The 25,881-nt window shown below is 46.4% G+C and overlaps 1 protein-coding gene across 5 annotated transcripts in view; it reads right to left on the reverse strand.

Annotated features, from left to right (window-relative positions):
* Positions 1 to 25,881, reverse strand: part of MGAT5 (alpha-1,6-mannosylglycoprotein 6-beta-N-acetylglucosaminyltransferase) — a 374,514-nt gene that overhangs the window by 34,620 nt on the left and 314,013 nt on the right. For all 5 annotated transcript variants that reach the window (XM_081243158.1, XM_081243161.1, XM_081243160.1 and 2 more), the window contains 2 exons: positions 17,399 to 17,548; positions 8,080 to 8,226 (listed from right to left, as the gene is read on the reverse strand). In XM_081243158.1, coding sequence (XP_081099284.1) covers positions 8,080 to 8,226; positions 17,399 to 17,548 — 297 coding nt within the window. The remainder of the gene's footprint in view (positions 1 to 8,079; positions 8,227 to 17,398; positions 17,549 to 25,881) is intronic.

The raw sequence follows: 25,881 nt of genomic DNA on the forward strand, positions 1-25,881 counted from the left end.
ATAAAATACTGGTAAGGATAGACAGGTAAGTATAAGGAAGTTACAATAAAGTTGTCATAGGCTTTAAAGTCACAGAAGGACACGTAACGGCACATATGAAAGGTGACAGAAAGGGAAATAATGCTACCAGAAAAAGAGAGAATTTTGGAATAATAATTAGCATACCACTGGAGCCTTATGAGTCATAAAGGCAATGTGCGATCAGAAAAGCAAGGAAAGGCAGCTTTTGTTTTAAAGGAGCTTTTATTTTAAAAACAAAGGGTGGCCAAAGAAGCCCACAGGAATATTGGCAATTCTCAGTTCTTGAAGCATCAGGTTGTTAAAGACAGCTAAATTTACCCCTCAAACTTATTCCCACCTTTATTCTTGTATCCTTTTAAGGTTGTGGTATAAAGAAAGCATTCTGGTGCATTTTCAGTTCTCAAAGTTGGCGGGTGCTGCCCCAACCCGTGGCTGAGAACCAGGGATGCCAGACGCCTTGAGATGTGTGTGACCGTCCTGCACAGGGCAGAACTGTCCACTCCCCACAGGCCTTCACATGCCCCGCCAAGCTCTCAGGTGGGCTCACAGAATCTGCCTCTTTGGCACAGTCTGAATATACACTGAGTCTTCCAGGAACATAACTGCCATGTAAATCAAGGGACATTTTATTGGGAGTTTCACCAATAAGCCGTTATCGTTTCAGAAAAATCATGGCAGCAAAGTCAATGCCACGCAGAGGATCTGGGTCTCCAGTACAACATACCCAAACCAGTCTGTATTTGAAGCTGTCACAGTAATGCCAATTGCGTCTATCTGTTTGCCTACATGTAGGCACCTTTTTATTTAGCTTCTCTTTCTTTAATGCCAATTATAAGTAAAAAGGGCTGGCCAGATTCAGCTCAATGTTTTATTCTTCTTAAATACAAACATATTCACTATAAGGAGGAATGAGACACCATGATGCCTTCTAGTGTGGTTCATGGGTATGATACAGTTATTTCTGGACTGCATATACACAAAATATCTATTACCTTATAGCAAAGTATTTTCCTTTTACTTCTCTTTCATATTAGAGTTAGAGAATCATTCTTTTTTTTTTTGGTGTGATAATCGCATTTCTCTTTGATTTTATTTAGATTAAACTTGGCATTGAATAGATTTTTTTAACATCTTTATTGGAGTATAATTGCTTTACAAATGGTGTGTTAGTTTCTGCTGTACAACAGAGTGAATCAGTTATACATATACATATATCCCCATATCACCTCCCTCTTGCATCTCCCTCCTTCCCACCCTCCCTATCCCACCCCTCTAGGTGGTCACAAAGCACTGAGCTGACCTCCCTGTGCTATGCGGCTGCTTCCCACTAGCTAGCTATTCTACGTTTGGTAGTGTATATATGTCCATGCCACTCTCTCACTTTGTCACAGCTTACCCTTCCCCCTCCCCACATCCTCAAGTCCATTCTCTAGTAGGTCTGTGTCTTTATTCCCGTCTTACCCCTAGGTTCTTCATGAACTTTTTTTTTTTCTTAGATTCCATATATATGTGTCAGCATACGGTATTTGTTTTTCTCTTTCTGACTTACTTCACTCTGTATGATGTTAGCAGGGTATGTTTTTCATTTCAGGACTGAAAAGTAGATGTTATAATACACTTAGAATAAAAGAAGGTGTTGGTTCTGGAAGGGGTGAGGCCCAGCTGGTTCTCTTTTTTTCTTCAGATCCCAATATACTCAGAGGACTGGGGGATTCAACTGGCACCTCTCCAGCTTGCTCTTGGCCACCGTTCTTTGTGTCTTACCACACCAATGGTGCGCATGCATTACTCAGGGGGGAAACCCAGAAGGGAAATGACTGGGCCTCCACTCTGAGCCTTCTCTGGCCCCCACTCGTGGAAATCAGGCGATTCTGAGGTGCAGGTATCCTAGACTTTGCTCCTGCCTCTTCTGCCAGAGTCACGCTCCTCACTAGCCTGCAGCTACCCATGCTTCTGACATATACCCTCTTTCTTTTGCTCAGCTGTGTGGTCAGGGATAGAAGAAGAGGGCCCGCAGGCTCCTGGAGCTGGGGGAGCATCCTTTTCTTTTTTCTCAGCACATATTTTAGATTGAGCACGTATCAGTGAGGCCCCTCGGTTGGGCCAGGCACTGGGCTAATCACCTGAGCAGACATTATTTATCAGGTTTCCTGTGTATTGATGAGGATTCTGAGGGTTAGAGGGGCTTACAATTCCCCAAGACCACATAGCTAGAAAGCAGCAGAGCAAATTCAAATCTAGATCCTTCAACAACTTTTTACCCTTTGACAGCAAAGCAAGATGACAATTTTAAAGGATGCTCTTGAGTTCTTAAGACAATGACCAAAAGACGCTCAATGTAAACACCAGCCTTTTCATCACTTGCTTAAAACCAGCTAACCTAAAACAAAATCCCAGGACTGAATGTATGTCTGTATTAGACCTTTCCTGAAGCCGAGTAGAGTGTCACACCATTTTCATTTTGTGGCCTGGAGAACAAACTAATTAATTCTTCCAACTGAATCAGGGTAAATGAAAGTTGCCATCAATGTCACTATTTAGCACTCTCTCTCCCCTCTGCCTTTTAAGGTCCCTGCTTATTTACAAGGTTGCTCTAAGCAGTTGGAAAATACAAAATGCTGAGCCATTATCATTTTGTTCATTTACATTTGTGGAGGATTACTTAATTTTATGAGTAAGGCATTTTGTGATTCATTATTCCCCCTTTGAATGTTCCGTTCCTCCTTGTTAATTTATTGAGAACCGTATGATCTGAGCTATCGTATATCAATCAGTATATTTACTGGAGTACAGTCTGTAAAAGTAATGAAAATCTTATTAAACATGAGACGTTATTTCAGAGCGGCTGTTAAATCTCCAAGAAGAACACAAGTTCTCTTTATGGAAAAGGAAACCCTGGAGCCAGAGAATTTCTAATGGTTTACAAAATGTCAGAATAATGATTCAGAACCTACTAATATGTCTCCCAATATAAAGAGAGAAATCCAAATTATATTACATTTAAAGTGTAACTTGAACCAACCACATTATACTTAAGGTATATGGAACTTCTCTTGAGTGTGTACACTGTGGTTTTAAAAATGGGTCCAGTGCAAAAATAAAAACAAAGCTTTTTGTTTTCTAAATACAAAGAAAAATTTAGACTTCTCTTCAAATGAAGGCAAAGAAGAGACATAGATGCAATTTATATGGACCCATTTACATGGATCTATTGTTGCTTAGCTCAAAAGATTAGCAAGGGCACAAAAAGATAGCTATGTAATTATATACGCTTTGGTTAAATTTTTTCTATTTGTTGAGAAAAAAAAAAAAGGATACTTTCTAGGGATTCTTGACCCTTAGAAATCTGTACAAGTGTTGATAGCTCTTTCCCAATTAAAAGCATCTTTGATCAGGAGGATTCTGTGAGCTGAAAGAGCAGAGTGGGGCGGCCCACCTGCCCGTGAGGTCAGGTTCACTGGCTCCTCTCAAAGCTGTGTCATGTCACTGGCTATCAGCCTGCTCTCTGCACCGTCTCCAGCGGAGAAGGAAATGGACATCAGATGGAACCTGCCCTCCTGCATAAAGTAAAGTGACCTGCTTGGTGTTTCCCTCCAACGCATCAACATTCACGCTTCTCCAACTCAAAACCCGACTCTTCTTTTCCTCTAAAGCACAGCTCCCCCACTATCCCCTTCTAGCTAACCCAGCACATTCTCCACCGGGCACCACTCCAAGTTAACTTCCCCCGCTAAATGTACCCAGTTATTTCCTTATGCATTCCCGTTGATTAGGCATCGCTCTTATCACACTTCCATTTCAAGATCTGAGCTCCTGGGGAACAGGAAATGTGTCTTGCTAAGTTCCCCCAATGCAGTGACTTAGTACCACAGGCCCTGTGGGGATACAGTGAACATCTGTCAGCTGACCTCTGCATCCCAGCCCTCCCACGGGAGCCCAGGACTGATGGAGTCAACTGTGGGAGGTCACTTGCTGAGCAGCTGTTGAAAGCCTCCCCCAGTGCCATTCTAACTGGAGTCTCATTCCAGCACTGGTGGGACCATCTGAAAGGACAGGAGGAACCAAATGCCCGGGCGGCAGCTCCAATACCTATTCCCTTTTTATGCCATGAAGAATGAAAACCCTCTATCACCTCAACAAAAAGCAAATTACTAAAGGATCACAACCGACAGCATGAACATACTTTTCTCAACAATTTCATACTGGCTGATCTGATCTATGTAACATTACATCATTCACTGAGAAAGGGTTAGATTGTGTTTAAGAGGGTCTTAAATTTTTTTCAGGAAAAAGTACTCAGTTGTAATACAGTGTTATCAAAGTCTTCAGAATTATCAAAATTTAAATGATCTAATTCTAATGATCAAGAAGGGTACCAAGTCAGTCCAAAATACTTTTGATGAATCATTTCCCAAAGTCTTGTATATAGAAACTGCAGTAAGAAAACTGATGGGTTTCTTTGCTTTTCATGCATTAGTAAGTCAGACAGAGAAAGGCAAATACCATGTGATATCACTTACATGTGGAATCTAAAAAAATGATAGAAATGAACTTATTTACAAAACAGAAAAAGACTCACAGACATAGAAAACAAACTTACGGTTACTGAAGGGGAAAGGGTGGGGTAGGGGGAGAGATAAATTAGGAATCTGGGAATAATGTATACATACTACTATATATAAAATGGATAAAAAAACAAGGACCTACTGTACAGCACAGGGAACTATACTCAGTATCTTGTAATAACCTATAATGGAAAAGAATCTGAAAAAGAAAAAAAATATATATGAAACTGAATCACTTTGCTGTACACCTGAAAGTAACACATTGTATATCAACTATACTTCAATAAAAAATCATTTTTAAAGAGCCCTTAGCACATAGTAAGTGCTCCAATAAATGTTAACTAAGATGGTTATTATCATGGGAAACCAGAAAAAAAAATCATGAGGGAAAAATCATCATTAGAATATCACTATAACAATGGTTGCAAGAAAGATCCACTGATACATGGTAAAAATAAATGGGCAAAAGTTGGAGGAGAACGAGGGTATTTGCATGGTCTCAAAGTACTTCCCCCAATAGAGAGAAAAACAGTAACTTTATGGTGGAGAAACCTGGCAAACACGACCTTAACCAAGTGATCAAGGTCACATCACCAAGTAATAAGACATTGGTATCACGCTCCCCCTGACATGATACACTGAGGCCACATGACTTCTGTGGGACTCTTGCCAAAAATGTGTAACCTCAAACTAATCAGGAGAAAACACCAGTCAAATCCAAATGGAGGGACAGTGTACCGAACAACTGACTGGTACTCTTTCAAAATGTCAAGGTCATGAATGACAGTGAAAGACTGAAGAATTGGCACAGATTGGAGGAGACTAAAGAGACATGACAGGTAAAGGCCATGTGGGAGTCTGGACCAGAAAAAGGATGTTAGTGGAAAAACTGGTGAAATCCAAATAAAGTCTGTAGTTTAGATAATATTACGGCACCAATGTTAACTGCTTGGTTTTGACAATTACACTGTGGCTTTATAATATGTTACCATTAGCGGAAGCTGCATGAAGCATATAACCAAACTTTGTACTCTTTTTGCAGCTTTTCTTTAAGACTAATATTATTTCAAAATAAATAAAAAGCAAGTTCCAGCAATTCCACTCATAGGTATATATACCACAAAGAATTGAAAGCAAGGACTCAACCAGATACTTGTACACCCATGTTCATAGCAGCATTTCCGTAATAGACAAGAAATGGAAACAATCCAAGTGTCGATGAACAGAGGAACGGATAAACAAAATGTGGGCTATTCATACAATGAAATATTATTCAGCCTTAAAAAGCAAAGATTCTGACACATGTAACAACATGAATGAACTTTGAAAACATGCTTAGTGAAATAAGCTGGTCACAAACAGTGTACGACGACACTTACATTAGGCACCTAGAATAGGTAACTTTATATAGACAGAAAGTAGAGTAGTGGTTACTCTTCTATTCAGGGCTGGAGGAGGGGAGAATGGAGAGTTACTGTTAATGTACAGAGCTACTGTTTGGAACAATAAATCTATGAGAGTGGATAGTGGCGATGATTGCACAACATCGCAAATGTACTGAATGCCAGTGAACTGTACACTCAAAAAAGGTTAAAATCATCTATTCTCACTGTGTATAATTTATCACAAAAAGTGGAAAAAACATCGAAAATTACAAATAATTATCCAATTTAGGCAGATGTAGAACTTCAGAGATTTCCTACATTCATACGTAACACAGGAATGATTTATTAGCCCACATTTTCTACCCAGAGCTCCGAAGTTTCAAAGTCAGTCACACGCTAAAGCACAGATGCCTAAGTTGAGACATTCTCACTGCTGCGGACCATCCTTTCAAACCTTTGCAAAGAGTAAGTTCTTGGGTACCAGACTGAAGGTTCCTGATCTGTGTTCTGGTACCTGCCCCACAGCACGGGAAGTCCAAACACTGTGTGCATTAAGTGTTGCTGAGGAATGTCCCCCCGCCCCCCAAAATGAAGAACTCAAATTTACAATACTAGCAGAAGGAAAAAGCAAGCGTGCGCGCACGCATGCACACACGCACGCACACGCCTCGTTAACCTTTGTCAGAGGTTATCTGGGCCATAGGTTAATCTTTTTCAGGATAATCTGTGGTCTTGCTGATCTTCTTCCATCTCCTTTGGCCCTTTCACCAGTGATGGGGAGGGTCAAAGAAAAGAACTCTCAGAATGATCAACTCTATTAACTGGTAAGTTCTCTGACTGAAAGGTAAAGAATAATCACGGAAAATGTGTTTTTTTTTGTTTTGTTTTTTGTTTTTTTTTTGCGGTATGTGGGCCTCTCACTGTTGTGGCCTCTCCCGTTGCGGAGCACAGGCTCCGGACGCACAGGCCCAGTGGCCATGGCTCACGGGCCCAGCCATTCCGCGGCATGTGGGATCTTCCCAGACTGGGGCACGAACCCGTTTCCCCTGCATCGGCAGGCGGACTCTCAACCACTGCGCCACCAGGGAAGCCCGGAAAATGTGTTTTATATACTATTTGGGGAAGGGGGGAATGGGGTCAGGAGAACTGACCCAGAAAGGTTTAAAAGTAGCAGAGGTGAAAAATGTATGCTTTAGAAACATGTGCCGGGAGGGCTGCCCAGCAGTGTCCTCCCCAGTAGACGGTCCCAAATGACAAGGGCACTGGGACAAATCGACACTTAGAGGCTTCCTCCTTGAAAGCAGCCTGGAGAGCCACTTACGAACCGTGCAGAAATAAATAAGAAATAATAAGAAGTCAATCTTATGGGTTCTTGCACATACGTGTTTCTAACCAGATATAGAAACACCCAGCCTGGTCACTCACATGCTCTAAATGACTTTGGTTTATTGTCCCAAATAGAATCCAACTGCCTTCAATGGTGATTCATCACCCACTGTGGATTTTCAAGAGGACCTCCAAAGGCAATCCAAATAAGCCTTCTGCATATGGTTCGAGCGATGACAGGATTGCTTCTCAGGATGGCACCTGCTGACAGTCGGCTAAAATACCAGGCATACAATTCAGTTGCCCCAATATGTCTTTTTTCTCAAGGATGATGATTCTTCAAGGAAGGACCCCACGGCCCACTTTTTATTCCCCAAAGCTCTTCACAGACAGTAGGTTCTTTAAAAATACCTGTTAACCCCTTGATTTTCTTTTTATTCCATAAACTCTAATCATCCAGAAAATCAGAGTTCAGCTAATTGGAAGACTGGCGATCTCTCTTCAAATTAGGATGGAGATGGGGTAGGGCGAAAAGACCCCGTACTTTGTAGAAGAACGGAAATAGATTGAAATCCTGGCTCTGCCACTACTTAGTGAGGGGATGTAATCAAGTCATCCATCTCTCTGAGCCCCTGCACACCCTCCCCCTTCCACCCAACTAAGTGAAATGAAGTTGACAATACCTACCGTCCAAGGCTCTGAGGTTCAGATGGGTTCCTAGCACTCAATAAATAGCTACCAATCCTATGAGTGAAAGTAGAATGACTTTTATAGATGCTTACCTCTCTCAGAGTTGGCTTGCCAATGAAAAAGTCTGTGTTTTTGCTGCTTTTGGGTGGGTTGAACTTGGGATTCAGAAAAGCACATCCATTTGCGATGGCCTCCAAGGGAGCCGGGCCTTCATAAGGGAACCCAAGTCCAACAAAAAGCTGTAAGACAGAGAAGCACACCACATGTAAACACATCAATCAGACTGGCATCCCTGGCTCATGGGGGTCTCTTCTGGGCTCCACTCCTGTGCTGATGCCTCTGAGACTCTGGAAAGTTCCCAGGCCCTGGTTGGGGGTGGATACATGAGAAGCCAGCTTGCACTAGGACCTGAAAAACATGACCAGGGACCTTTAAGGGCCCAGGAAACTGCTCAGATCATTATGAATTTCCCTCCTTTGTAAAAAACTAAAGCAGTAAGTGTCAGGGTGGGCAGCTGAGGGGGTTGGGGGGTGGAGGTATTCACAGAATAAAAACAACAACAAAACCCAAGACCCAACAATAATCTTTCTGTAACTTACCAGGAGACATGACTGCAAAAACACTTGCTTAACTAAACAGAAGGTTTCTTCATTGAACCAAAGGAACAACAGGCCCTTTCAGTGATGCTGGGCAGAGGGACAGAAAGGTCGCTCGGCAGTTTGATTACAGTTCACATGGAGCTGCATTAAAACGATGGTAGGTCAGCAAACATGGGTTTTCATAATGGGGTTTTCGCTGGGGGACACCAGCATCTTGGGTTTTATTTTCCCCTCAATGTGGGGCGAGGGTGTAGAGCTGTAACTGGGCAAGGCTTTCCCACCCCAGCAAGTAAACCATGAGTTGTCCCCACGGCAGACAAGAGATGGCAGCAAAAACACATCTCAGAGTCCTCGCAGGGACCACGGCTGAGAGCCGCTGTGACAAAGGGGACTCCCTGCAGTTCAGTGGCACTGACTCCTGGGTCCAGAAATGAAACATCATCTCATAGAAAGGCATCCTTGCGTACCCTCCCCTCGGGGTACTTCACACCACTGGACGGCTGTGGGTCCTGATGGGCTTGGTCCAAGTCTAGGCTTGGTGACGTGTGAGATCTCCCTACCCGCATGAAGGAGCCTATGCTGAAATCTCTCCAGTCTCCCAGGCACATCAAGTGGCAAAGGATAACTGGGTCCCGGGGTGTCCTTTCCTTCTGCCATCATGTTGGGGAACATCCACATGGCCATGCCCCGAGAGTGAAGGATGCTGCTGAACTGGATACGGCTAGATGCTTGAGTCTCCTTTCCCGGGCCCTCTCCCCAGTAAATCTGTCTCTGCAGCTGCTTTAATTGAATGATGATTTGGAATACTTCTGCCGAGACAGCCCTGAGTCTAACCCCGGCAGCACTGGAAGATGCAACCCGTATGTGCTGGGCACTCAATCCCAGGGCTGAACACGCAGCGTGGCCCATGTTAACATATTGGAGAGTCATGAAGCCCCCGCAGGGAATTTTCTGGGGCAAAAAACTAAAATCTCAGGTTTTCTGGAGAGATGCCCTATCCTATAACTGTATGTTCTTCTGCACAGAACAGGGTACTTAACCTTTTTATTGTTTGGGAAGAATAACCTTTCATATCCTGTAAACCTTGAGATGACCCTCAGGGGCGTCCACAGAGGAGGGAACTGTGGAAGAAAAGCTTTGAGAAGCCAGCCGAGCTCTCACTGCTGGCTGGGTCATTCCTCCTGGAGCAGAAGAACGGGAGACACAGGGGTGAGGGAAAACGTGGTAGCAGAAGAGCTTGGAAGCCGTCTGCCATGCAGGCATGAAGAACTAGTCCCAAGACACCCCAGCTTTGTGAAATAGGAAGAACCCAGGGTTACTGTCCTTGAGGCTTTGGATCTCTGTGATCTGCCACCCCCAGCAGATTTTGGGGAGGAGGTGTCGGCTCTCCAGGGAAAAGAGAACCTCTGTCAGGCCGTGGCTGGGCTCAGGAAAGCACAGGCCTTCCAGATCCTGGAAGATGCAGACAGGGGATCTCCGTGGGTTTAACCAGGGGCCCACAGTGTTTTCTGACCTCTGAAAACCAGGGCCTGCCATGAAGTGCTGATACCTTCATCAACACTAAATTACAAAGAATAACTTTGGAGGAAATGTAGGAAGCACAATGGTTGTCTATTTAAACAGAAAATCCTGGGAAAAAAATTTAATTAGCTCCTTCAGGCCCACCAATCTGAACCCATTAATTAAAAGGATTTGAGGCTGTTGCTTAATGGACTCGAATGGGACCTAGGTTTAATTATATGTGAATAACAATTTGCACCACCTCTTCTGCCCTGCTGGCATCCGAATATCTCAGTACACATAAATACTTTGAGCTAACTCTCCGAAGCCTCACCATTTCAGAATGAAGCTAAAGCAAATACCACACAATTTCTTGGCAATGAGTCTTCTCGTCACACTAATTAGGATCGCAGGAAATGCATTACTTGGAAACACCAAAATAACAGTTCTTTGTCACTTCTGTCAATAAGCAACCTTCCTTCTTGCTACCTGTGTACTCACTACCTGTGACATTATAATGGAGCAGATGTATTAAGGTCAAATAGCACACTTGAGGTTTGAATGACAACAGGATAGGCAGAGAGTTCATCACCACCAAAGGGTATTCCATGAACTTTTTTTTTTTTTTTTTTTTTTGTGGTACGCGGGCCTCTCACTGTTGTGGCCTCTCCCGTGACGGAGCACAGGCTCCGGACACGCAGACTCAGCGGCCATGGCTCACGGGCCCAGCCGCTCCGTGGCATGTGGGATCCTCCCGGACCGGGGCACGAACCCGTGTCCCTTGCATCGGCAGGCGGACTCTCAACCACTGCACCACCAGGGAAGCCCTTCCATGAACTTTTGAGTGCTTATGGCCTTGCCACACACTGGTACCTTAACCACACTGAATTGCTTTTCCCCTAATTCTCCACTCCCCCCATCATTCTGCTCGCTTACAGATTTCCTTAGCACGGGGGCAAGAGAGACACTGCAAGAATGCATTCAAGTGCAGAGGCTTAACTCCTCAGGAGGACACAGCATATTTTATTGGTACTTCATCTGGCTTTCAGAAGCCTAGAACGTAATGAGGATCTTCCAGACGACGGGATATCTCCATGGCTGCAGCTCTGACTCCATCAATGAGCATTTCTAAATAGAGCTTTAAATTACATGCTCTAAAGTTTAACTTTTGAACTAACACTAAGGAAGAGAGAACAGATGAAGCTCCAGGATTGGGACGTCCCTACATGTCGACAAAGAGTTTAGTTAAACCACTCAGATTTTCACCCTGTGTGAAAGGAGAAACGAAATTGTTTTAAACCCCTAAGTGGAGTAGTTCACAAAGAATACTTTAAAGGTGGATAAAGGTAGTTCTGAGATCAGGACAATGTGGTGATGAAGAGCACAAGCTCTGGAGTCAGGCCGACCAGGTTTCCAACCCTGACTGCATCATTTCCTAGCTCTGTAAATGTAGGAAATTGTTACATGCCTCTCTCTATAGAGTATCTGAGGTCCACTGATAATGCATTCTCTCTAGCTATGGGCCTTAGTCAAGGTAACACAAGCTCTCTAAGCCTGTCTTTTCATGTGTAAAGTGGTGAAAGTAATCGTGTTTTATTTCACAGGGCTGCTCTGAGGATTCAAGGAGATATTTCATGGAAAGGATGTATTCCAATGTTTGGCACTTAGTAAATGTTCGCTAAACGCTAGTCCAAGTTCAAACCCAGGTTCAACTTTACGTGCAGCACATACATGACCTTTTGTTGTCTAGCTGGAGTTTGCTGTGCAGGAGTTGTGGTTGTGGGGTTTTACAAGAGGTTCAGCACCTGCTTACGTGTATTTATGAGTTCCCTGTGTTTCATAAAGTACCTGGATTAAAGAACAGGGAGGGGCATCCATCAGAAGAGAGAGAGGACACAGTTTACAGTGACTGCCTCAAGCAAAGGCCAGCCCCATGAGCCACATGCTATGGCTAAGCCTTACTTGTTTATTCTTCACATAATGATTGCGAATCATTACATTTTTGATAAGAGGTATCCCTTTTATATCTTTAAAAAGAATCCATACAAGGCGGGGTATGGAGAAAATCTATTTTCCTGATAGGTGATGCTTTTGTGTAGCCGGCAGGGTCCCCTCTCTGGACATCTGTCTTCCCTTTTGTACCCAATGCTGATGGGTACATATATGTTTGGCTACACCCTCTCCTGGGCTCCATAAGCCCCTAACCTACCCTACCCGAAGACTGTCTCCTAAAGGTCTAGAAGGGCAAAGGAGACAAAGACAATGATACTTGCCAAGCACGTTTAAGCACCCCAGGTTAGTCAGTATCGGCCACTAAATCAAAGGTCATTTCCTGGAGACCAGCTCACTGGGTAGACTCCCAGACTGTGCCCACTATGTAAGTGGCCTTCCAGAAACAAAACAAAAAATCCAACAACAACATCAAGATCACAAGTCCCTGCCCTTCGGTCATTTGGAAGCCCCAGCACAAAATCCAGTGCATTGCAATTTGCATTGCGAAAGCATATTACCCTGGAGATGGAGAGGAAGAGAACATTCAGATACACGTACAGCTGTAGATGCCAACCACCTTCAGCTGTGCCAGCATGCAATGTCTGCCATGAAAAGGCAGCTCAGGTGCACCTCCTTGGAGGAGCTGTCCCGGACCACCACTCTCACCCCAATAGCTCACCAGGCCTACCCCTCAGCTCCTAACGGCGCGGAGGCATCACAGGCCTGGCTCACCATCGCAGTTAAGACGGGATCTAACGGTACCGAGGTCAGAGGACTTTAGTGATGAAGAGAGAATTCACGGAAGGGGCTTAACACAGGGAAGGGTTAGAGAGACGGTCGTGACTGTTGCAGTATAAAACCCCATGGTCATGCCCCATGATAACATGAATGGGTCGTGTGTACTTGGGTGTCAGGAGGTGCCTTTCTTCTTGAAACCTCATTCGGAGAGGTAAATGAATCCTATGTCCATACGTTCTTCATTCTATATACATATGGGGGAGGGGAGGGGAGGGGGGAGGATGGAGTGTGTGTGTATGTGTAAGTGTATGCTAATTATTTTCCATCTAGTTGGAATGGGAATGGCTTTTGGGACCTGTCACCAGGATGAAACCTGCTTGACTGCCTGAGGTTGGATACTGGAGGATCTGAAGTAGACATGGAAGACGGGTTGCTCCAGCAGTAAGCTCGCTCTTGGGCTCTCTCTCACAAGGGCCTGAGGATGTGGGCAACACCATGGAGAGGCAAGCACGGGATATCAGAAGGCCAGTGTCCCTTGTTGGGGAGATCTTGGAGATCTAGGCACATGATTCAGGAGAAAAGCAAGAAATCACTCCTAGGGGCATGGCCCCAAGATCCCAGATGGCCAGTGGATTTCTTCTGGACTCCTTCCTTCATTCTTCATATGGTTATCTGAAGGCCTCTGCAAGCCAGGCCCTGAGAAGGTACCTGTCAACAGAATAAGCAGAGCCCCTGGGTTCTCACGGAGCTGCACGAGGGTCTGGTCCACTGGTGGTGGCTGCCTTGGGCCCTGGGTCTTTGAGAGAGCTTGTGCAGCCACATCCAAGCTCGAGGGAAGAGCCACGGTTGATAGGGGAGGTCAGACCCGAGGATGGAATAGAACAAGGACAGTAGTACATACTGCCTACCTTCCAACCCTGTCCGGGCTTCTAGGCGAGTCCCACAGCTAAGCTGCTGAGCTGACGTGGGAGGGGAAACAGGGCCGCCATGCCCCATCCAAGGGCTGGAGGGGGAAATGGCCAGAGTTGTGGGCAGAAAAGGTGTGTGCCAACAGCAGGGGCAGCAGCTGCTTCTTCCTCTGCTTCCCCACAGCCAGATTTGTTCTCGACTCTCACTGTCAGAAAGGGAGGTACCCGTTTGGGCTCACTCCAGATGCTCCTCCAAGCCAGTTTGGGATGTGAATGCCCCAATCTGTAAGGATATTCCCCTGGTGAGACTGGGGGAGGTGGGCACAGGGAGGGGAAAATTAGGAAGGAGAGGAAAGAAATCACATTAAGAGAGATGGGGACTGAAGCCAAAAATAAAAACACGCCACCCCAGTTCAGGCCTTATTTGCTGGCTTAAATTGCTCTCCTGGAGTTTGCTGGCCCGAATGACTCGTCTCTGGTCTTTTGATAAATAATGAATTCATCCACATTTATATGCCTATTAGAAGAGTCTTCTACATTCAACAACTTCCCCGCTCCTGAGCCCCGACTTGAGGGTTACACTGAATCCCTCCCATCTCCATAGGCTCTGTGGGCCCTTCATGAGGGCCCCTCCTTGCACGCAGGGACACAATTCTGCTGAGGAGACAGTTTTCTGGGCTTGGTGCAGAGATTCAAAGATGGCTCATAAAGAAAAATAATAAGTCAAAAGCTGATTATGCATCAATCATTTCAATATGTCTCTAGGCCTTGAGGGGCACCCGACTTGCTTCCCTCTCCCATAACGAGTCTGAGGAACGTGCAAATCCCATTCATTCCACACACATTTGCTTCTCTGCATCCCCAGTTCTGCACTTTCAATGTGGATTGGAATAAATCACTTTTAAATTGCTCAGAGACACCGAGGAAGGAGTTAGAGGCAGAAAGGGTTATAAATGCAAAGCCTGACTAGTCTTTAGTGTCATTATTCCAAAGCCCAAGATTCATTCATTTCAGGGCTGCTGCTGTGTTCTGGGTAGAAGGGGAGCCTCAGCGATACACTGCCTCATTTTCATCGTATTTGCCGACCGTTTTAGCCATAATTCCACTCGGAGTCCTTTCATATATTCTAGTCCCCTGAACAGGAAATACAAAATGGGATCAGCGACATCCTCTGAAAGTACCAGTTTTTCAAGGATAAACAGATGACCCTTACACTCAAAAAAAAAAAAAAAAAAAAAAAATTTCAGCTGTAATCCTTGGGTAATCTCGGGCAATCTCCGACCTCACGGCCTGGGCCTTCCAGGCCCTCTTCTCTGTTGCTCTCCAGACATCAGGGACCTTAGCTTCGGCCTATCTCTCATTCTCTGACAGGGTAGGTGGACGGTCTGTAAGTAAGTGTTCTTTTAAGATCTGTAAGGCTGAGTAAGACATTCACACAGCTGGGTTAGTAGAAGCGTGTGGGACAGTGATGACAGAGAAGCAGCGCTGCCAACTGTAATTTTAAAGGAGCTTGAGCTTTTCCCACAATCTGATGTGGGGAAAAGTAAAATGAAGCAAAAATAGCATTGCGGCTAAAGAGCCCAGACTTTCTAATGATTCTAAAATGTCCTCCTAAGACAGAAGGTGAACGGAAAGCAAACAGTGCAAACCGGGGAGCACTGGTGATGGCCACGGTCATCAGACTGCAGATGACCTTGTAAGGAAATAAAATCTTAATGAAACAAACCAGATCTTTGGCCAAGGAGAGAATTTATCAAGTGAATTTATTCATGGCATCACACACATGACTTGGGAGGTAGAAATGATCAAATGCATTTACCTATGGAGAAACTGAGGCAGAAAGGAGATGCAGATTCTTTTGGCTTGTGAGTATCCAATGAATGTTCTTAAGTTTGTATGTTTATTCATGAGGCTGGTACGTCGAGGGCCTAGCAGAGCTTTCACTTGCAATAAAAAAATCACGAGTCAGGGTTACCTCCAGGGTGACCTCAGTGACAATGGACAAGCCCAACTCTCTAGTCTATTTCCTCCTGTTTAAAGTTAACAGTAATACCTGCCCTGCCTACCTCTGAAGGCTGTGGTGAGAAGTAAACAGGACAGCACATACGAATATGCCTTCCCACACTGAAGTATCACCCACACTGATCAGAAATGCTACGATGCCACAGACGCTCATCCACTCGGCCTCTCCCCTCTACCTTGACAATGAAAATGAAGTCAGGACCAGAGCTGAACAATTCACTATTGATAATGCAGGGCTGGGATCGTGCTTGTTTTCTTTGCTCCTGTATCCCTTGCATGATGCCTGGCACATAGGAGCTGCTCGAGACATATTTGTAAAATTCACAAATAAGAGCTTATTAATAAACATGAATTTTCATGATGTGTATTGCAATCCTCTTTACTTATCTAAATAATTTACTGAAATCTGATATATCTGTCTAATACCTGTGATGTTATCGTGTTCAATACCATAATAACCCTTTTAAATGGATTGCAGTATTTTACCTAAAGAACGTGTAGCATTTAGAGGCGGGAATCAGGAATCTCTGAGATAAACATGTGAAAAGATGGTCTACCTCACTCATAAAGAGAGAAAGGTAACAAGCACTGACTGATAGACTGTATAGTATCTGCGGAGCCATTTTGGCTATAACCTTTAAAACTAAAAATGTGTATCTCCTTTAGCCCAGCTATTTCTCATACGGAAAGATTCTTAAGATATATACGTTTAATTTTTTTAAAAAAAGAGCCTATTAATAAACATGAGGAATACATCAACATGCCAGCCAACCCTTCAAGGCCCAACACTGATCTATGTGCAGGTCCCCTAACCTCACCGGGTGCGTCCATGTCAGAATTCTAGAGAGGACAGAGACCACTGGGTGGACGCCCCCTGGATGTGAAAACACCCCGCTCATCATGCTACTGAAATGACCGTCCATCAGTTGCTCCTACCCCCCCACCCACACCACGTGGCCTGAACTCTACATCTGTGACACTCAGACCCTCAGCCCCTTATCAAATTTTATCTTCCACCATTTCCCGACACACAGACGCGCTGGGTTGGTCTCCTGACTCTCCTGGGTGTGTCATCTCCACCTCTGCCACCTGACTCACTGCCGTCTGTGCCAAATGCCAGGTGCATCCACACCCGCATCCTTCATCTCTCACAGCTCTCACGATGCCTTCCTTGCTCCCTGAGCCCCCAAGGACTCTTCCCTTGTCTGAACTTCTCCAGTGTCCAGTACAAACGTTTTGAACAAGCGGGTGTGATGAAAAGCTAGTTGGGGGACGGGTTCCTTGAACAGGGAAGATTGGAGAGGTGGAGGAGTTAAGTGCCCCGGGCTTGCTGGGAAAGCTGCTGCTCTCTGAGGACGTCTGATACCCTGCTTTTCCTGTTTGCCACCATGTCCCCAGCCCCTCACTTGATGCTTCTTGGCACAAAGCAGGTCCTCAGTAAATAAGTTTTCAATGGTAGCAACCTCCTTTCACAATTTGCTAACTTTTAAGCTACAGTTAGTCTAGAAAACCACTGCCCAGCAATGACCTGAAGATCAACGGTACCAATGAAAAGAAAGCACCGAAGATTCTGATCCCATTTGCAATGGCAAGAGAAACAAACCTCCGCACAACAATACTGATGCATTTTTACGAAACTACAAAAAACTTACCTTGGTTTCTCGGAGAAGAAACTGCAAGTCCCGTCCACTGAGGATCCCGTGGTTTTTCACATAACTGGGAATGTTCTTTGTGCTGGAGCCGTAAACAGTCGCGTGCACTTCCATGTATGTGTGAATGATGTCCAAGTAGAGCTTCTTATTCTAAAGAGGGGACACAAGGAGAAGGTATTTCGCTTTTCGTTCTCATAAAAACCTGCCTCATAGCTGGAGGCCACAGAGACAGGAGCTCTTAACATGGAGATTGCATGAATTTGGCAACCCAATTCCTAAAACTTCTTTCAAAAGTAATCTGACTGGATTTGGAGGGTAAAAACAGTCACATGGATACTGTACAATTCTGCAGGAAGAAACATATCCTATAGCGACATACTACTGAATACCAACGATGGCTCAAGACCAATTGTTTTGAAGTATTGTCGTACCCTTGTAAATTACAGGGGACCCAACACTGTGCTTTTGGCTTGTCCTCCTTATGGGGGAGTAAGTTTGGGGAAGGAAAGCTCAGAGAAGGCAATCAGTTGGATTGGAATATTTATCTGGAGACACTAAACTGTCCCCGAGGAACGCAAACATCCTCAGCTCTTGCCAGTATTTCTAGTGATGATTAACTCATGTTTTCAGAACTGGATCCCACCTAATTCGAATCATGGGGGGATGAGAGTTTCCCACAATATACACTGATTGACTCAGCAGATGCAGAGATAATGAGAATATCCAGGTAGACAAAAGTGGAAAAAACATTAAATGGAAACTTTGATGAGCCCTGAAACATTCAAGAGTAGTTTTACTTTTCTTAGAAGCAAAACAAAACCTCTCCTCTGTGTTGGTAGGTACTGAATTTCGAGGCACATTTTCTAAATCAAAACCACCTGCATGGAGGAAGCAAGCTCCCTTTCCCTTCCTCTTCACGTTTCCGTGTGACTAAGTCACACAAGCTGGATTTTGTGGGTTGTCTTTCGGGTTTTTTTTCCTGGACATTTGAAAGATTCAAGTTCTGTAATGTTTTCCAGTTGTATAAAAGTGGGACTGGGTTTTTCCCATTTGAAGCCTGTTTTCACACACTCCAGAAAGTGTAATAATCGCCGGTTTTGTGACTTGAGACCGCAAGGGACGTGGGGGTGTGGCATCAGCAGCCACAGAGCACATGATGGGGAAGCTGGCTCTGAAGAGAGGAGGGGCAGCAACACCCCTGGGGTGCAGGGCCCTCACTCTAACCTGGTAGGGCAGCTCCAGGCATCCTGAGCCTGGTTCAGGGTCTACCCTCTGCCTACATCTTGCAGGTGAGAATATTACAAAGCACTCAACTTTGGGGGATACGTGTTTCAAATCCTGTATCCGAAGTCTTCATGACTGGAAAAACAGTACAGTCCACATTCTCCATTTTATGCACTGAATGATTCTGTTTTGTTTGGAGTCAATCAAGCCCACCCCTGCACCTTACTGTGTGAAAAAAATGAACATTCCGACTTAAAGTCTAATTTCATGCCATGTTCGGCATGGCTGGAAGATGCTAAATTCATTACCTCAGAGATGTATACCCTTCCATTCGTGCAGACGTGACTAGGAACAGTTTATAAACCATGACTCCCATTCAGCTTGAGCCAAATTTAGGATCATCTTCCTGCTGTGAGTTAACTGGAGGGTGTCTATGACACAGTTTTTGTGCTAGAGGGACCTGATTACTCCTGAGCCCACAAACCCCCTTTCTCAGGGGCTCTACCCTCCACCCCAGCCCCTGGTAGGTAGGCGAGTGTTTCTGTAACCCTGCCCACCTCCTTCCACTCCTGACCAGCCCAGGGTGTGTCTGACCTGAGGGGGACCCATCCCCAGGCTGGCCAGCAGCCTGGGACACTGTGGCCGGGCTCAGGACAATGAGCTGAGCTGTTCAGACCCTCTCTCAGGAGCTCAGAATCCTGCTCACAGACAGATGACTGACAGACGGCTGGGGTTTTGGAGCAAAAAGGTCATTCAGTGTTGGAGTCCGGGCAGTTATGGACCAGATGCAAGTTCTGGGGAAGTCAGATGCCAGTCTTGGGGGTGGGGGTGAGAAGAGAACCAGGTAAGAGCTGAAAGGAGGAGAGAGACAAAGCTGCATAATGGGTAATAAGAGGGACCTGGAGTGACTGCGACCTAGACATTCCCCCTGTAAGTGTGACAGAAAGAGTGCAGGGGTGGGGAGGGAAGAGGGGAGAAGGAGGGGGGAGGTAGAGGGAGAGGGTGAGGGCAAGGGGGAGGAAGAGAGAGAAAGGGGAACGGGGAAAGAGGAGGGTAGGGGGAAGAGGAGGGGAGGGGGGAAAGAGGAGGGGAGGAAAGAGGAGGGGAGGGGAAAGAGGAGCGGAGGGGGAGAGAGGAGGGGAGGGGGGAAAGAGGAGGGGAGGGGGGAAAGAGGAGGGGGAGGGGGAAAGAGGAGGGGAGGGGCAAGAGGAGGGGAGGGGCAAGAGGAGGGGAGGGGGGCAAGAGGAGGGGAGGGGGGCGAGAGGAGGGGAGGGGGCGAGAGGAGGGGAGGGGGGAGAGCGGAGGGGAGGGGGGCGAGAGGAGGGGAGGGGGGAGAGAGGAGGGGAGGGGGAGAGAGGAGGGGGGAAAGAGGAGGGGGGAAAGAGGAGGGGAGGGGAAAGAGGAGGGGAGGGGGAAGAGGAGGGGGAGAGAGGAGGAGGAGGGAGAGAGAAAGAGAGGAGGAGGGGTAGACAGACTGATGAGGGGGTGGGAGAGGGAGGAGAGAGTTAGAAGAGGGGATGGAAAGAAAGGTAAGAGGAGGAGGACGAAGGGAGAGGAAGAGAGGAGAGAGTGAGAAAAGAAAGCAGAGAGACAGAAGAGAGAAAAGCAGGGCCCAGAGGTGCTTCTGGGTCCCACCCCATCGGCCTGAGAGTCTGTATGGATCCTTAGAATAATAGCAGCTGCCCAAACTTCGCCCCCGTCCTCCCCAACTCTTTTGTCTGGGCTACTCTGGGTGGACCCCTCCCATCTAAAGGGAGGCCTGTCAGGATGTCATGCAGGGCTTTTGGCAGGGACGGGGGTGGGGGCAGGCATCTTTTCTTTAATTAAGCAAATAGAGACATTTCCCTGTGAAAAACTAGCTGCTAACTAGTCAGGATGGACCAACAGCCTCTGAACCAGGTCGCAGTGAGCGACAAAGGAGAACAGTGAATGATCACCCAAGTCCTAACCTGGAGATGAATACTCACTGCAGACAAACTCGAGGTTAGGATTCCCACACCAAATGCCTGGAAAGACACATGTCCTGCCATCCATCCCAGAAAAGATTGGGGCTCCTTGAAGCTTAACAAGGGGGCAAGTTCAGGCAAAGAGAAAGAAGTATAATGCCAAGGCCGATAAAGTCTATCAGCCTTATTAACAAGAAAGCACAGTAAAGTCTGAAGGCAGAAATTCCCTTCAGAGAGGATTTCTGTAATTTCATGGAGGAGGAAATCACAACAGGTTATTAGAGAGAAAAAGAAATGTTTCAGATATAACCCTAACCTTTCAAGATGACATGACAATGAAGTGATTCCACCTCCGGTCTCTTGTTGCCACTTGTCAGAATGCTGAAGAAATCTGGCCAGGGTGATTCCCCAGGGTGATTCCAGGGAGGAGCCGCCCCCTTCCTTCCCAAAGTGAATGCTCACCGGATGCGAAGGGAACGCAAAGAGGCATCGCCAGCTCCAAACCACTGCCTGAATTTCCCAAAATCCAACTGCCTCCTGGACCTCCCCTCCTGGGTTGGCACGGACACTTCCACGCTTTAAGGGGTCATTCAGTGCCTTACTTTCCCAGACCAGAAACCCTATCCCCAGGCTCCCGATCTCAGTGACTGGCATTCGTCTCCTAACCAGGTACCAGAATCACGCTTGGCATTCCACACATCAAATTAGTCACAAAGCCCTGCTGATTCTGCCTCCGTAATATCAAGTTGTCTCCTCCTCTCCAGGCTCTGATCCTCGCTCACCTGGACTGTGCCAGGATGAACACAACCAGCATCTTAAACAATCTGCCTGCAGCTCAAAAAGGTGATGCAACTAGTCCGCGGTTTCTACAAGTGAGCAGCAGTGCTGGGACGGATTGCAAAAGAATCTGTATGGCTCGATGCCATTTTTTAACCAGGCAAAGCAGTAGTAGTCAATGTTATGCATATCAACAATATTTTTACATATGGGCATTGGAGTTAACTACAAAAATATGCATTGGGGATGATAGATACAATTTCCAGCTATTGATCACTGAGGAGGGAAGGGAGGGTTTGGGAAGGCGGATGGAGCTTTCGTGATATTTGAACTATATCATTTTTCTCTTAAGAAAACTATTGGGGCTTCCCTGGTGGCGCAGTGGTTGAGAGTCCGCCTGCCGACGCAGGGGACATGGGTTCGTGCCCCGGTCCAAGAAGATCCCACATGCCGCGGAGCGGTTGGGCCCGTGAGCCATGGCCGCTGAGCCTGCGTGTCCGAAGCCTGTGCTCCGCAACGGGAGAGGCCACAGCAGTGAGAGGCCTGCGTAGCACCAAAAAAAAAAAAAAAAAAAAAGAAAGAAAACTATTGGACAATATCAACATCTATACATCTGGGTCGTGGGCATATCTGATATATTTCACAATTGAAATAGAAAAATTTAAATACAGGCAATCAAGAAAGAACAGAGGGGCTTCCCTGGTGGTGCAGTGGTTGAGAGCCCACCTGCCGATGCAGGGGACGCGGGTTCGTGCCCCGGTCCGGGAGGATCCCACGTGCCGCGGAGCGGCTGGGCCCGTGAGCCATGGCCACTGAGCCTGCGCGTCTGGAGCCTGTGCTCCGCAACGGGAGAGGCCACAACAGTGAGAGGCCCGCGTACCGCAAAAAAAAAAAAGAAAGAACAGAAACCAGTCGGTAGGACACCAAAGCCTGCACCACTGCCATCTCACTGGAGGACCTAGTTTTTGCCATAAAGAGGTTCAAAGGATCTCCGTCTCTCCTCAATGGAAAATGCTATCTTTTGTGTTTAAGAAATAAGGACAAATTAGGAGTTTGGGATTAACATATACACACTACTATATATAAAATAGATAACCAACAAGGACCTACTATATAGCACAGGAAACTCTACTCAGTATTCTATAATAACCTATAAGGGAAAAGAATCTGAAAAAGAATAGATACATGTATATGTATAGCTGAATCACTCTGCTGTACACCTGAAACTAACACAACATTGTAAATCAACTATACTGCAATAAAAAATAAAAATTAAGAAAAAAATAAAAAAAGGAGAGAAGGCGCTGCAGTTTTGTAAATTAATCATGGTCCTGGCCTGCCTTTCCCCACCCACGGGAAGGCCCCCAGTGGGAGGGGTGTGTGTGCAACAGGGACCCCTCCCCTCCTGATTTTGGACATCCAGGTCCACGGTCAAGGTGACACCCCGGAACTGGGGGTCCCACTGATCCAAGAACTGGATCAATATCACTCTCCAGAAAGCTTTCCTCCTCTGACTTAAGAGACCAAGGTCAGAGAAAATTGTCTCCACCATAAACCCCATCACCTACAAATTTATTGAGACACAGTCCAAAAGGGCTGGCAGGGAGTCAACACCCCGCAGCATGCCACCACCCCTGTCCTGGGGGTGAGATGTGCCTCCAAAAGGTCCCAGCTAGCAGCCTGCAGCCCCTCAATGCTCTCAGTCTTCAGTTCAATTTAAATTCCCATTAAATACAACCAATCAAACCAATTAAAATTTCAATCTACCTAAACTCATTTAAATCTACCTAAACTCATTAGGAGGCAGGGGATGGGAAGATGCTAAGGAAAAGGACAGAACATGCTGGGGCCAAGGAGCAGGGCTTCCAGTGTGTAGCTGGCGGCAGCTCTGTTTGTAAAACTGGTTGTAAGATATTCAGAGCTTGAATCGAGAGCTTTAGGAGAACAATTCAATCTAAAGCAACACTCGCTTGAGTCCTTAGCAGGGGGAGAGGTAGAAGGCAGAACCGCACAATCTGGAGCCCTTTTCTTTTCCAGCTGGTGAATTAGCGGTACAGGAAGGCTCTCTGGCGAACGGTAGCGTTCTGAGCTTTGGGTTGCAGTGAACATTATGTACTTTTCTCCCCATCAGCACCCTTGCTCCCATGGCAGATATGCACATCCTTCTCCTGGACCCTCTTTCCCCTCATCCACATAGCACCTTGTGGCCTCCCATTTAAAAAATAATAATTCTGCTGCCCTGCACGGAGTTAGTTGGTCCATGGAGAGCACCTGGTAAGTTCTAAGCCAGTGGGCGTCCTGCCCAGGAAGGGCTGAACGGGTGCAAAGAGCCAATCCCTCTCCAGAGCCAAAGCAGTGAGTTGGAAACCAGGCTGCTGAAGCCAGCATCAGTCCTGTTGCATGAAGGTCAGGCTCCAGACAGACAGAAAGGAAGTTGTCACAAAGAGAAGGTTAAGTGTGAGAGGGTGCATGTCCCAGCAGGGTATTGGTCCACTGCTCCAGTTACATCTCTGCCCAGGGCATGCCTGCCCTTCCCTGGGTTCTGAGAGTCCCCCAATCCTAAGCTAGGAAAGCTGGGCTTCTGCCATTTCAGCAGAAAGAATCCTGAGAAGTACACTTGTGACCAGATTCTTTATTTTGAGCATCATGGATTTTTAACCATTTTAATAGTAGCTTCCTCTTCTTCACTGGCAAATACAGGAATTGACTTATTCCATGACTTTATGAACGAATATACAATGATGAATCATATATTTTCCTTAGGAAACCACAAGGCCATAGAGTATGCCTCACCCCACACTAGCCATGGAGGCCCTTACTGATTTGCTACTGTGATGTATCTCCCTGAAAGTCTGGGGCTGGGCTTGTTGACTCTACAGAATGAAGATCTTGTACATCTTTCTCTACTCCAGCCTCCTCCATTCACTCTGGCATCCATCCCCTCCTGCTTGGACTGCTGTCCTTGTCTCTGAGTGGAGCTTCTTGTCTGAATGGTGACATCCCTTCCGAGCCTTCTCAGATTCCCCGGACTGCCTGCTCTTCTTTCTCTTTCTCGGCTGGTGCTCACACAAGCCAGGCTCCCCTCCGCTGTCGCACTGAGAAGAAGCTACACCAGGGATGAGGGGCATGGGTTTGGGGGGGACCTCCATCCCCAAACAGCATCCCAGATGTATGGGATGCCAGTTCCCTGGGACGTGAACCAGGGCCAAAGAGAAGCAGGAAACAGGAGGGAGCCTCTTTTCTCGCTTCTACAGACTCTGCCAAGGTAGAGCCAGTCCCTCCTTACAAACCTTCCAGGGGGTCCAGAGTGCCCAGCGCCCATGCTGCTGTGTCTGTGTGGCTTCTGGTGAAGCAGGAGCCAGCCTGCATCCATCTGGTACTTCACCTGGCCCTTTGCCTTCATCCTTACAGCCCTGGGCTTACACCTCCTTCCTCAACAAGTAGTAAGATATCAATCTTTGTCTCAGGCCCCCTTTCTAGAAGCTCTGGGCTAAGACCCTATTTCTTGGATCTCAGTCCTTCAATCCACTGTCCCCAGTGCCACACTTTCCAAAACTGAAGATCTAGCTCCCCTCTATACAAGTTTTCAAAGGCTCCTCATGGCAATGAGAGACCACTTCCCCAACTGCACACACGAGGATCTTCCCAACCATGGGTTTCTACAGGCTCCCCAGCTTCACCTCCGGCCACGCCCTCTCCTCCTTTGCTTAAGGTCCCCCTACAACTTACTCCATATTCTCGAACCTCTCCTGCTCTCTCGCATGTGTCTGGCCTGCCGTCGCATCGCCTTCCCCTGAGACGCCCTTCCTTCCTCCTTCCTTTTCTCTCCTGAATGGACTCCTTCCCCCTCATCCTTTACAAGTTGGCGTTCCTGAGCTCACCCAGGGGAAGTTAGCTACCACCTCCGGTGTGCCCTTGGTATCTTCCTGCTTGGCCCCTTCGGGCTGAGCTGTCACTCTATGTGTCCACGCGATGGGGCTGTGAACTTCTGAAGGTCAGGACATTGTAGGTTCTGTGACTGCGCAGACCTGGCACAGAGCAGGTGCTCGGTAAGCCCACACTGGCTGCAGGAAGAAGACTAAGAGGGCACACGAACGACAAGGCGTTTACAGGGAAACATGTCTCAGGCATGGCCCAGCTCCCCCCACTACTGTAGCCTCGCCCACCTTCCCACCCTGTTTCAGGAGCCACGTTCTTCTACATCAGAACCTGTTCCCAGCAAATGAGCTTAAAGTCCGTGACTTTACCTAAGGATGTATTTGAATCAAAATAAAATAAAAAGAGAGTTGCAAACCTTAAAAGATACATTTCCTGGTTGATTCATCTTCCTTTCAACATAGCTACCAAGTATAAGGTTCTCTCTTGAGTTATGAGGTCCAAGAAAGGGAGGGAGCAAGAGAGGGACAGAAAGAAACTACCTCACCTGCCCACTCCTGAAATGGAAAATTCACCAAAGATGAAAAATGCTTTTATTCCAAGGTTAGAAGTCAAGTTCTAAAATGCAAATCTCTGTGAATTTCAGCAGTGAAGCAGAAA

Source organism: Mesoplodon bidens, assembly GCF_964165515.1.
Source record: "Mesoplodon bidens genome assembly, chromosome: 8".
Lineage (NCBI taxonomy): Eukaryota > Metazoa > Chordata > Mammalia > Artiodactyla > Ziphiidae > Mesoplodon > Mesoplodon bidens.